The sequence below is a fragment of the Taudactylus pleione genome, unplaced genomic scaffold, assembly GCF_031769625.1.
Source record: "Taudactylus pleione unplaced genomic scaffold, aTauple2 ptg000478l, whole genome shotgun sequence".
NCBI lineage: Eukaryota > Metazoa > Chordata > Amphibia > Anura > Myobatrachidae > Taudactylus > Taudactylus pleione.
Genome location: NW_028284880.1, coordinates 2,554,723 through 2,568,898, shown reverse-complemented (window position 1 = coordinate 2,568,898; position 14,176 = coordinate 2,554,723). Strand labels below are relative to the sequence as shown.

At 45.5% G+C, this 14,176-nt stretch overlaps 1 protein-coding gene across 2 annotated transcripts in view; it reads right to left on the bottom strand.

Moving 5' to 3' along the window:
• NOX4 (NADPH oxidase 4) overlaps positions 1-13,146 on the bottom strand; it is a 278,377-nt gene extending 265,231 nt beyond the window's left edge. Inside the window, exons 1-2 of one of the 2 annotated variants that reach the window (XM_088449030.1) lie at positions 12,528-13,146; positions 10,664-10,759 (exon numbers count right to left, since the gene is read on the bottom strand). In XM_088449030.1, coding sequence (XP_088305156.1) covers positions 10,664-10,759; positions 12,528-12,584 — 153 coding nt within the window. In that variant the 5' untranslated portion in view covers positions 12,585-13,146. Of the gene's footprint in view, positions 1-10,663; positions 10,760-12,527 lie in introns of those variants that run through there. The other variant, XM_088449031.1, reaches the window with a different exon arrangement.
• Positions 13,147-14,176: the final 1,030 nt, after the last annotated feature.

The following is a 14,176-nucleotide window of genomic DNA, read 5'->3' as shown; positions in this document are numbered from 1 at the left end:
CGTTCATCATCCCAGAGAGGAAGTAGGAACACCACTACTTTTACTAAACAATTGACCCTCCAACAGTCCTTAGCGAGGAGGATGAAGTACGACAGCAGTCATCCTGAAGCAAAACGTATAACTGAGGCCTTGACTGCTATGTTGGTGTTAGACGTGCGTCCGGTATCCGCCATTAGTGCAGTGGGATTTAGACAATTGATGGAGGTAGTGTGTCCCCGGTTCCAAATCCCGTCTAGATTCCACTTCACTAGGCAGGCGATACCGAGACTGTACAGAAACGTCAGAAAAAGTGTCCTCAGTGTCCTGAAAAATGCCGTTGTACACAATGTCCACTTAACCACGGACATGTGGACAAGTGGAACAGGGCAGACTAAGGACTATATGACTGTGACAGCCCACTGGGTAGATGTATCACCTTACGCAGCAACAGCAGCAGCGTCACCAGTAGCAGCATCTCAGAAACGCCAGCTCGTTACAAGGCAGGCTACGCTGTGTATCACCGGTTTCAGTAAGAGGCACACCGCCGACAACCTCTTAGAGAAACTGAGGGAAATCATCGCCCAGTGGCTTACCCCACTTAGACTCTCCTGGGGATTTGTGATATCTGACAACGCCACCAATATTGTGCGGGCATTACATCTGGGCAAATTCCAGCACGTCCCATGTTTTGCTCACACAATAAACTTGGTGGTGCAGAATTTTCTGAAAAGCGACAGGGGCGTGCAGGAGACGCTTTGGGTGGCCCGAAAAATTTCTGGCCACTTTCGCCATTCAGCGACTGCGTGCCGAAGACTGGAGCGCCAGCAAACACTCTTGAACCTGCCCCGCCATCACCTGAAGCAAGAGGTTGTGACGCGGTGGAACTCAACCCTCTATATGCTTCAGAGGATGGAGGAGCAGCAAAAGGCCATACAAGCCTATACATCCACCTATGACATAGGCAAAGGAGGGAGGTATGCACCTGACTCAAGCGCAGTGGAGAATGATTTCCGTGTTGTGCAAGGTTCTTCAGCCCTTCGAACTTGCCACACGTGAAGTCAGTTCAGACACTGCCAGCTTGAGTCAGGTCATTCCCCTCATCAGGCTTTTGCAGAAGCAGCTGGAGAAAGTGAAGGAGGAGCTAAGACGGAGCGATTCCGCTCGGCATGTGGGACTTGTGGATGAAGCCCTTCATTCGCTTTGCCAGGATTCCAGGGTGGTCAATCTGTTGAAATCAGACCACTACATTTTGGCCACCGTGCTCGATCCTAGGTTTAAAGCCTATGTGGTGTCTCTCTTTCCGGCCGACACAAGCCTGCAGAGGTGCAAAGACCTGCTGGTGAACACACTGTCAGCTGAAGCGGAACGTGACACGTCAACGGCTCCTTCTTCATTTTCTCCCGCAACTGGGGCTGCCAGGAAAAAACTTAGGTATCCTAAGCAACCCGCTGGCGGTGATGCAGGGCAGGCAGGACCAAGTTTGGACATCTGGTCCGGACTGAAGGACCTGGCAACAATTTCTGACATGTCTACTGTCACTGCATATGATACTGTCACCATTGACAGAATGGTGGAGGATTACATCGGTGACAGCATCCAAGTAGGCATGTCAGACAGTCCATACCTGTACTGGCAGGAAAAAGAGGCAATTTGGAGGCCCCTGTACAAACTGGCTCTATTTTACCTGAGTTGCCCCCCCTCCAGTGTGTACTCCGAAAGAGTGTTTAGTGCAGCCGGGAACCTTGTCAGCGAAAGGCGTAGGAGGTTGCTTCCACAGAATGTGGAGAAGATGATGTTCATCAAAATGAATTATCAGCTCTTCCAGGGAGACCAGCCTCCAGAAGGTACAGAGGGACCTGTGGTGGTGGATTCAAGTGGGGACGAGTTAATACTTTGTGAGGATGAGGATGTACACACTGAAGAGGGTGAGGAATCGGTGGATGAGGAGGATGAGGATGACATCTTGCCTCCGTAGAGCCAGTTTGTGCAGGGACACATTAATTGCCAGCTTGTTTTGTGGGGGCCCAAACGAACCAATCATTTCAGCCACAGTTGTGTGGCAGACCCTGGCGCTGAAATGATTGATTTGTTAAAGTGTGCATGTCCTGTTTATACAACATAAGGGTGGGTGGGAGGGCCCAAGGACAATTCCATCTTGCACCTCTTTTTTTCTTTGCATTATGTACAGTTTGGGGCCTAGTTTTTCTAACTGCCATCCTGCCTGCCACTGCAGTGTCACTCCTAGATGGGTCACGTGTTTGTGCCGCCCACTCGTGTCGCTTAGCATAGTCATCCAGCTACCTCGGTGCAACCTTTTGGACATAAAAACACTATTGTGAGGTGTGAGGTGTTCAGAATAGACTGGAAATGAGTGGAAATTAAGGTTATTGAGGTTAATAATAGCATAGGAGCAGAAAAACCTACAAATTCTGTGATTTTAGCTGTTTTTATGCTTTTTTTCAAAAAAATACAGATCCAAAACACAAAACCTAGAACCCAAAACACGGAAGGGTGGTTTTGGCAAAACCAATCCAGATCCAAAACACGAAGAAAGATCCAGATCCAAAACCAAAACACAAAACACGAAAAGTGGCCGGTGCACACCCCTAGTATATACTATTGGCATTAGTGGCTCCATACAGATATAAGCAAAAAATAATAAAAATGTAAATACTCTCATCATTTCTCATAAGGTCCAGCCTTTAGTATCCTTGGTTTTCACCCAGACATCCTTAGCTCAACTCCAGGTCAGGGAATTCATTATATTTAATAGGTGAACACCTAGGGGTCTAATCATTATGTTAAGTATCGCGGTCCGAATGGACCCAGATAATTAACATACTAACTCGCCGGAGCAACAGCTGATCCGAAAATCAGCTGTCTCCACGAGTGGCTTCACTACTCCTTTCGGAGCAGTGAGACAAGTGCAAATGCGTGACCTACAGGTCACGCATGCGCACAAGAGCCCCGACGTCCGGCGGAAGGGGGCGGAGGGTTCCGAAAGGATCCCTCTTTGCAACCCAGGACTCCTTCAGGGTGAGCACCATTTGCGGGAGCAAACACCATATGAAGATGGTGAATGCCCCCGCAGTCAAGCTCCGAAAATATTATATTTTCGGAGCTTGATTAATTCTGTCCCCATACTGGTGTATGGGGACAGCAGGCCATATCGGGTGAGAAAGGTAGGCAGGAGATATCTGTGATACTAGTGTATGGGGACAGCCGGCCATTCTGCCAGAGGAAGGTAAGCAGGAGATATCTGTGATACTAGTGTATTTGGACAGCGGGCCATTCCGGGAGAGGAAGGTAAGCAGGAGATATCTGTGATACTAGTGTATGGGGACAGCGGGCCATTCCGGGAGAGGAAGGTAAGTAGGAGATATCTGTGATACTAGTTAATGGGGACAGCGGCCATTCTGCCAGAGGAAGGTAAGCAGGAGATATCTGTGCTACTAGTGTATGGGGACAGCGGGCCATTCTGCCAGAGAAAGGTAAGCAGGAGATATCTGTGCTACTAGTGTATGGGGACAGCGGGCCATTCCGGGAGAGAAAGGTAAGCAGGAGATATCTGTGATACTAGTGTATGGGGACAGCGGGCCATTCCGGGAGAGAGAGGTAAGTAGGAGATATCTGTGATACTAGTGTATGGGGACAGCGGGCCATTCCGGGAGAGAGAGGTAAGCAGGAGATATCTGTGATACTAGTGTATGGGTACAGCCGGCCATTCCGCCAGAGGAAGGTAAGCAGGAGACATCTGTGATACTAGTGTATGGGGACAGCGGGCCATTCCGGTAGAGGAATGTAAGCAGGAGATACAGTATCTGTGATATCTCCTGCTTTACCTTCTTGATGAACGCAATAACTTAATTTCCTCAACTGCAGGTGAATATGTTAGTATTCACCTGCTTTTGTAGAAATTAAGTGATGATGAATAGACCCCCAGCCTTTTGGCAAAGATCAAATGTAGATGTGTATAGAAAATTTACCATTACATGGCCTCTCGGACGAAGGTTCGGTTGAGGGAAACCTGTGGTGTTGCCTGAACACCAGGCCTGAATACTGTAGACGTCACTCTGTCTGTCACTATTTTTATTAACACTGTGTTGCCTTACCCTGGTCTTAAGGCTGAGCAAGACACATTTTTTGCAATAGGGCCTTATGTCCTAATTTTACTAATACATTCTTATTTATTGGCCCATAGCATGAACACATTTTGAAAACCTGTGGTTGTTCACTATCTATTTATCATTAATGCGGATGGCTCTGCGCAATTTAAGTTGCGGCAGCAGATCCCATTTTGGAGAGAGCTCCTATTTTTGCCTCATTTTAAGTTCACGCATGCACACAGAGAGGTCCACAGTGGACGGTGGGATGTAAACGGTTTGCCTCTTCGCCACCCAAACCCCCTTTTTCAAAGTTTCCGAAAGCTTGATTCATTTAGGTCCCCGTACCATTGTATGGGGACAGCTTCAGTTTAGAGGCAGTTAGGTAAGCAGGAGATTCTGTGAAATGAATGAATAGCCCTGTCAATTTAAGGTGTATCATAGATACGGAGAGTAGGGATGGCCATCGATGGCTTTCCCATCAATGGTGGAGATCCAGTGGTTATCCACCATCGATGGCACAGAGCCACGTCACCCCCCCCCCACAAGAGCTGGGACACAGATTCTAGCTCAGTAACCCCCCGACATGACCCGCGAAGCCAAGCCCCTACTTCCTGCTTGGCCTGCTGCCCAACAAGAATTATTGCAGAGATGACGATTTGAGGAGGCTAAATTTCCAAAGGCAGAACGATTTTCATGAGTGAAGTTACTCTTTGTCCAATGCCACTGCTCATTTCTGCATACATTGTCTAATCATGGGATGCAAATGATAAGTTCTCGTCAAATAGGAGCAAAACATTTCTAGATGTAAAGAGTTTAAAAAGAATAGAATATACAATTGTCCATTACTGTTCTGCCTGCAGAATTTTGCATCTATCCATCTCCTTAGTGTTGTCTCTGCTTTACCTTTCAGCTGTCACTTGCAATTTATTGATAAAGTTTGCTGATAACAGGTCCCAGCCACAATTAATGGCATGAGGGGCACTTTGTGATGGTATCACTGGCTGCACTAGAGGGTAGTTTATGTTAGGTATTTTTTTGGGCTGTCTCAGTAAAAGCTGGTAAGGGTTACACAGTTCTAGCTGTGGCAAAGCGAATTACTTACCACATGCCTTTGAAAGGAATTTACCTCTGACTGAAGTTAGCAGGTTGCAGGGTGGAGCTGCACCCAGACAAGCCAAACATAGCACTTGGACTAATCACCTCTTTACAGGGAAGCAGGGAACAGTTAGTCTCAGGGAAAAGAAAGCATGGGTTTTATGCCAGCCAAGAAGGGTAGAGCTGGGGTGGAGCTTAGCCTTTGAAAAGGTCCTGTTTCCAGTGGGTGGGGCAATCGACGCCAGACAAGATGTCCCATCCAGTCCTAGCTTAGTGTTAGGAATTGCCAAGAAAGAGATGGTGTTGTTTGTAAAGATGTATCCTCATACACCAATCCTTGTGTGCCATATGGTACAAGACACCTGGTATGGAACAGACGCTCCGCCATGGGTAGAGATTCCCGTGTTTGAGTACAGACGTTTGCATCTTATTTCCCTAATAGTGTGCTGAGCTGCCAATACTGTGATAAGGGCCTGAGTCTAACTTGGTAATAAAGCAAGAAAAAAACTAATAACTGTGTACTTGGACAAACCATGCTGCAATGCAAGGGGTGCAAATACATAAATTTGTTTGCATGTGGGGTAAATACTGGCTGCTTTTGCATGTACTATAGCCCACAAATGCTGGATAGCAGGAATGGCCATTGACCATCAATAATTCAAAATCATCAATGGTTTATGACCGATGTTGAATACTTTACCATCGATGGCAGAGCGCCAATGGTTCTTTGACATCGATGGACGAATGCAAGATGATTTTTTTGTTCTAGATGGGACGGCGCCCGCTAAGCCCTGCCCCTGTTTTTGATTGGCATGCGGCCAGTCGTTCCCCACCGCAGCGGTGGCCATTGAGGGGTGCAAACCATCGATGGTTCACCATAGATTGTTTTTGTGCCGTCGGTGGTAACCACCGATGTACCCATCAATGGTAACCATCGATGGACACCCCTCCGATGGCCATCCCTACTGGACAGCTTTTTTTTTTACACTGCAATTTAGATGTCAGTTAGGACACGACCCTCCTAAATCTAAATCTCTCTGCACATGTTACATCTGACCCACCTGTACTGCAGCACGGTTTTACCAAGATGCACAGTTACTTGCTCTTTCTGGCTTTAATTCCAATGCATATTTTAAGAAAAAAGTTGCATGGCACTGCTAAGTTGCAAAGTCCGTGGAGCACCAAACTGGGGTATCCGGATGGTACTGCCATGCTGACAAATAAAAGGAGACCATACCTAAACAACAGTGTGAATGTTATCCTGAAGTGATCAGTATCACAAGTAGTAATTGCCCAGTCTTCATTGGAGCCGGAACGGGGCGTGGGGGCAAGGGAGCGGCTCACCTCCCCCAACATTTCAGAGAGGAGCTAGGGGCACACTGCATTACTGGGAGCTGGGTAAGTCCATGAGACTTAGCACAAAAGGTCAGAGAGGCATGTGCTGAGCTCTGATTGGTGGAGCTCATCACATGCTTCTCTGACCCGTGGTAGAGATCAGCAGCAGCCTCATGGGAGGATTGCAGATCAGAGCCTGGGCAGTGCTTGTTGCTGGGTCTGTGTCACAATTGCTGAATGCTGAGCCCGCCGTAATAAACAGGCGCAGTCTGGTATGTACTACGCTGGATGCATATACAGACCTGTATGTAACATGTCTGACAGGATAAAGTTTAGGGAAAATGAGTTTGCATATTTGTTATTTTTTACCATATTTGCTAACTCACATTATATACTATGGACGCCTCCTATAGTATTAGGGCAAAATCAACTTAAATGTGCAGCTATTTATAGGCTACTGAATTTTTTTTTTTTTTTGTAAATAAGCCATGAATGCAATGTGTACTGCACCTATTGTGCTAAACTTATTGCATTATTAGTTGTTGCATGGATTGCTGGACTGGAGGGATTGGGAGTACACCATAACAGTTTGATGAGCTCCTTAGCCTACACCAAACTATAACTCCCAGGAGCACATAGGTAACCGTCCTCCTCCTCTCCCGTCGCTGGCAGGGACGCTCTAGTGGCTGCCTTAGTCACCAGAGCTGCGCGGTAGCACTGTGTCAGTGTTGTGTCTATGAGGGAGGAGACTGGGAGAGAGCAGCAGTGTTGGCATACAGAGGCCAAATCAGCAAAAACAAAGACCCCTTGGGTTTACAGATCTCTGGCATCGGGTAGGTGGTGTGGCGGGTTACTCCAGCTGCCCCTGAGGGGTGACATTCAGTGATTTTGGGGAGCCAAAATGAAATTATTACTTGTCCACCCAACCTAAAAATATTGTGGCGCCTCTGCCTGTCTTCTGCACACTCTATAAGCAACCTCTGTTTGTCCGAGTATTACAGTTTATTATTCACAGCAAGGTAAGTAAGGAATCCAACAGACCTAACTTTCAGTAAACTACAGTGAATCAGCTGTGGCTGCTATTAGAACCAGTTTACCTTGTAAATAAGTCCCCACCCCCTCATAATACACCACAATGCCGTCATCCACATAACCAGCCAAAAAGTTTTGAACTTAGTCACAGGGACAGTGCTCACAGATTCCTGGGAGAGTAGGTTGTCCTCCTGGAACCCACTTTGCTCCCTTGTGAGGTAGACAGTCCATAATGGGGTGATTTGGATCATTCACTCCCCGCCCCTGCTGTGCGCAGAAGCAAATCACTTTATCACGTCCCTCCCATTGTCCCTTAGCCAAAACAAAACGTAGGGGAGTATGACATACACAAATTCCTGCTTGTCAGAGTGACTTTCCACAATCAAAAATTCAAAAATGAGAACTACCATCCCCCTAATTACATATCTAGAACTGCAAATGCTAGGTCTGTGGGTTTCTGCCTAGAAAGGTCATGGCCCATCTGTGCAGAGTTTGTATGTTCTCCAAGGGTTTGCCTTAGTTTCCTCTATGTGCTCCGATTTCCTCCCACTCTCCCAAAAATATACTGGTACGTGAATGGGCTTGTGACCAAAAATGAACATGTGTGTGTCCTTGTGATAGGGGATATAGATTGTAAGCTCTATTGGGGCAGGGACTGGTGTGAATGACTAAAATATTCTCTGTAAAGTTCTGTGGTATATGTGTGCACTACTGTAAATAAATGACTTAATAAATAAATAATAAGGTGCGAATGCCATTCATTCATTCATTCATTATGTCCGTGCACAAAAAGGATCTCCGCAGGAACCACAGCCTTAAAAAATTAATTCATTCTTGCTTCTAAAATAACCCAAACTAGCCCATGGCACAGACTAGCCCATGGCACAGACTAGCCCATGGTTAGTATATCATTAGTACTGTAAACCACATTTAGACACATTGTTGCTCCGATTTATTATAAGGTGAAAAGCCCTAGAGGCGTCAAAAAGTGTGATTTCATCCGCAAAAGGGCTTTTAGCGCCTTGCCCTACATACTGTATATAGGGGCTACTGTCAGCATTAAGTAATGCCGGGGTTATCATTTCCTACGCTGATGCAAGGACAAGCTTAGTTATCATCTATCAAATCAGGATGACGATGACAAAAAAAAAAAAACTGAAAATGTTTATAGATTTTTTTTATTTTAATAAATAATAATGCCATCCTTAAATTAGTCTTCATTCTAGCACCCTGCACCTGTCACAACCCGTGCAGTTCCTCCTTCCTGCCTGGGGTGTCGTTCTTTACTCTGGTGCTTCTAGCACTCTCAACCGATGGAAGAAACTGCTGATATACAGACCAGAGTATGCTAGACAAATCAATGGTTTCATTGTTTGTTTGTTATATTTGAATTCCTGGAAATTTATTTTTATTTTATTTTCTAATATTATTTTGTCTGAATGAGGGAAATCAGTAGATATACTAGAACTTATATATATTTATGGTGTTATATATATTATCTGTAAAATATACATACATTCACATATGTAATTTTTGAAAATATTTTCTAATACTAGTGGAGCTTCTATTCGCCAGACCCTCGCTCATGCACTATAGAGTAGAATGTGAGCTCCAAAGCTAAAATTACCACTTATCTCTCTCCTACAAGGGGTCTCTCTGTCGGGTCACACATACCTAGAGCATGCTTGCCTACTTTTGAAAAAGAATTTCAGGGAGATTGTGAAAGCAGCACCTATGAGCCTGGCGGTAAAGTGGGCGTGTACTGCTACATCTGAGAGGCGTGTCATAAAATTTACTTATATCCAAATGTAAATGAGCCCCAAAGCAGTTAGTAAGATCCAATTGTTGATGAAAACACACATACATTACAGAAAATGCATGTAGCCATAGGGATCATTGTGCCTTATATCCAATACAGGGACATGATACTAGTGATCCCATTGAATGTAATTAAATATCAGGGAGATTGCTAGGCTCTTCAGGGAGACAGGGAGATTGCTACTGTTTCAGGGAGTCTCCGTGACAATCAGGGAGAGTTGGCAAGTATGAGCTACAGCCATACTTACCAACGTTTCACTCCCTCCTTCCGGGAGGGAACTGTCGGGCATTCTCGGCAGGGGGCGGGTCGCGGCAAAAGGGGGTGTGGCCAGATGATGATGATGCAAATTTTGGGGCGGGGCATGACTACACGATCGCGTCATCGTGGGACCGCCCCCTCTTCACAATGCCGTTATTAAAGACATTGTGAGGCAGGGGGCGGGGCCGTGATGATGCGATTTAGCACGAATTGCGTCACTGGCCCCTCCGCTGCTGGCATTTAATCTGAAAAGTGCATGGGGGTGCAGGCGGGTCGCTGGAGCTCGGGAGGCTTGCCTGCCTTTCCGGGGGGGGCAGGAGTGGAGCCCGATTTTTGGGAGGCTCCTGGCCGAATCGGGAGGGTAGGCAAGTATGGCTAGAGCCCAGTCTCCTGCTTACAGTGGTATTTTAAAATAGGTGTAAAAATGCTTTATTTAAAGAAAAAAAAAAAGAAAATTTTTGTTTTCTTGGTAGAGGTGCCACCGCTTTCTTTTTTTAAGTATTCACTACATGCCCTCACCATACTTTGCATAGGGGGGCTGTCGCAACAGACCCCCTGCAATGGCCGCCGCCGTTAATACCCGGCAATGGCCATCGTAGACTGCGGGCATTGATGAATAGATACAGTCCCTAAATCTGGTGAAGATGCCTGTTTCTGGCAGATTTAAGAGTCTTCTCCCTTTGATAAACAGGACCCAACAGTACTGTTTTTATTATCTGTCCATTTAAACATCTGTCGTACAACTAGGACCAATTTGCCACATAGCAAAAGGAGAGGAAATAGGAAAGTAATTGAGTCCCACAGCTTCCTCATTCCACAGGCTGAGTGTCAAACGCTTTGAGGACCCCCGCAGCTGTAGTAAGGAGGTGGGCCCCAGCAATCTGTCACTTCATTCATCCCCAGCCAGGGGCAGCCACTGTGCAAACAGCAGCTTTTGTTCCTAACTCCTCAGCTTTTCTCACTGCGGCAGGATCCTGAATAATAACGCAGAGACATATCAACCATCTCCCAATAAAACCTTTCCTTTGTGATCGCTTACCCCCAACATCTGGTGCAAGTAATGGTACTGCGGGCCATTGTAATACAGCGTAAAGGTTCTCCAAAACAGCCAAGCGTTGAGCGCCAGCCAGGCAAGCTGGAAACAAGGAGACAGACGTAATAATTGAAACAAAAGGGGCTAGAACAAGGCATGTAAAACAGCTTTATAACAACACACATGTGCACGCTAAGATATAACTAACATATAACCCTCCCTCCTCTGTACAGATGTTTGTACCTCCCAGGGAGAAATGACATGCAACAAGCAGGCTAAGCTTATGTCTGGAGGGTCCATGGCAGAGAAATCGATTAGGGCAGTCATCGCTCAATGCACCTTTTTGGCACCTACTGGGTTAATCACTGTTTTCTATTTTTTTTTATCACTATTACTAAAAATACTGATTAACCCATTCATTACCAGCAGATTGCCCTGAACAGAAAAATGCCATTCATGTTTGTCCAGCTGTGGGGTCTGTAGAATGTCAGCCCAGGATACCGACTATTAGCAAGGACAAGGGGTGACAGTGGCAGGGGGTGTAACCGTCTCTGTATGTGGAAGCATCTAGTGTGGATAGTAGCTGCAGACACATACAGTATATTATTCCACATCACACAGAATATTATTGTCCGCTGAACTGTGCAGTGACTCAGCCTGTGCAAAGACAAAACATCCCTGCATAATATTTACAAGACCGACAATGTTGTTAATACGGAGAAAACAAAAAATACACACACACATATATATATATATATATATACACACATATATATATATATATATATATATATATATATAATGTGTGTATATATATATATATATATATATGTACATACATACATACACAGACCCAGTGCACATAACTTTTTTTTAAATGTAATTGTAATTATTCTTTAACATTACTGATTTCTAGGGATTTTTGTTTTTTTTTAAACACAGACTTCTCTTTAGTTTTAACGGCTATCCTCTACGACAGAGGTTTCCAAACTCCGCCATTACAGTCCAGGTGTTAAGGATATTCACGCTCATGCACAGGTGACTTAGGGCCGTAATCGCACGCAGTTCTGCTGTGAAAATATGCTGTTTGCAATCGCACGGGCAGCATAGAGACGCCCACTACCGTCTTCTCACATCCGTAATACCTCGCAGTCCTGCGTATACATCGGTAACATCGCCCCCTCACGCACAATTACAGCAGCTCTGACCTATCTCAGAAATGACAAGTCCCATCGCACGCAGTGAGTACTCAATTTGCGTATGCTGTCGCAGTGGCTAATTTATGCACGCCCATGTAATGGCGTTTAAAAGGACTGGCACGCCTGTGTTTCTCCAACCCTCCCCTCCGTTACCACCCTGAAACGCTGACATCATGCCACTCACTGTGCGATGGCTTGCTATGTGCTCGCGTAATCGCCGTGCAATCGCAATCCTATCCTGCGCATACACAATGCGGTGCATACGCATGTCCAGTACGCACCATCTGCCGATCTGCGTTCGCGGGTTGCAATTGCGATCCATGCTGAATCAGTCCCTTAATCAGTACCTCAGTCGATTTGATTTAACCATCTGGGTATTAGCATGGATATCCTTAAAACCTGGACTGTAATGTCAGAGTTCGGGAACCTCTGCTCTACGGTGTCACATCAGACAAATCTATGGAGATGCTCAGGTTCTGACGTGCCATTGGCTGAAAGTTCAGAGAAGGCTTCTAGTAGCGTTCACTGATCTCATCACTAGACAGGGTAACAAAGGTGCTGGAATAAATATTTGATCATAGTGATTGCACACACAAGCAATTAAAATTAAAGTTTTAAAAGTTCAGAAAAGTTTCTCAATGGCAGATACAAGGTTACCGGAGAGGTCCTACCAGGAAGAGGTGCTTTAGTCCTTCATTGGAGAGCCAGCTGTGACCAGGTACAGCCATCCTGCTGCTGTGTGACACACAATGGTCAGCGTCCTGCTACTGCTTCCTGCCTGCTCCCCTGTGATCTTCATCTGTTAGTTCTTCTCACCACAGTGTCTGCTCAGTCAGCTCCCCACCATTCTCAGGCTCTCTGTGGTTAATGATCTGAGACAGGCTGCTTTGCAGGAACCTAATAGCAGCAGTCCCTGAAGATTACACACAGCACAGGCAGCAGAGACTTCTGCAGAGCTGATTATCACTCAGTTACAACTTTTCCAAAACTCCTCCAACTTTTCCTCAGTGAGCAAAGCAATGAAACAAGTGTTGCAAATAACCAAATTTTTTAATCCCATTCCTCTGCATAACAGCAGCACACCAGCCATGACATACTGGGACAATTCATTTCCATATCTCTAGATTCCTACTAGGCTAGCTAACTTTTTCCATTCAGAAAGATACTGTCTAACAAAGAGGAAGGATTTGGGGAGGGGGGCTGCTAGCTACAGTGGCCCTGATGGATCATATTTTTTCCTAGGGATATTTGCTTTTTTTTTTCCAGCTTGACAATTTGACTCCTTTGTGAAAGCCAAACATTGCAGGATAACAGCTGGTAGCTTGTAAGCCTTCAGAAAACCATTGTAGTTGCATTATAATTTACGCACAGCTGTCCTGCACCAACAATAATACATTGGAATAGATCAGGGGTTCTCAACTCCAGTCCTCAATTACTCCCAACAGGTCATGTCTTGTGGATTTCTTTAATCATGAAAAGGTGAGTTAATGTATTTTGTTGGGTCAGTAATTATCTCACCTGCTCCCACAGACAGAAATCCTAACAACATGATCTGTTGAGAACATAGGCCGTTTTCAATTTGAGCTGAAAAGTATCGCGCGTGTGCCTGCGTATCGCCGTATTCAATTTGGAAGTACGTGAAAACGCGACCCGGCGAAACTTAAACAAGTGGAAAGTACTGTCAGATTTGGGGAAATCAGCCTGACACCCCCCAAAAGATGCTCTGACAAGGGGGTTAGGTATGGTACTCTCCGATCTGGCTTTCTGAAGGTATTTGGTGTTTTTAAACGGGCTCAATAGATGCTAAAGAGCGCTTTTCTATACGTGATGTAGAATAGTATTTTGGGGGTTTATTTGCAGAAAATAACTTATCCCAGCAAATTTGGGGTACTTGAAAATGGGGGTCAGCATATTTTAAAGATGTTAACGTGAAGTTGAAAAAACTGTGAAAAATCCATCTACCGCAAGCCCCTGTAATGAAAAAAACACCTGGGCCATACTTGCCCCCCCCCCCCCCCCCCCCGAGTCAAGTTCGCTAGTTTTTAACTTTGTCTCCCAACTTTTTTTTTTTTTTTTCGCCCCCAAATTCAAATAGATTTTTGGGGTGTCCTTTAGTCTTTTTAAAAAAATGTTTGACAGTTTACCTTTGGGGGACTGTCTGAAGGCTGCATGGGGGTTCCCGCAACGCCGCACCCCAAAACCCCAATTCTGCACTTTTTTCCGTCTGCTATTCATTGGCGAAACTTTTTCGCCTATTACATTGCATTGACTTTCCGCCTAGGTGCAAAGTCTTTCAAATTGAATGCGGTGATACTTTTCC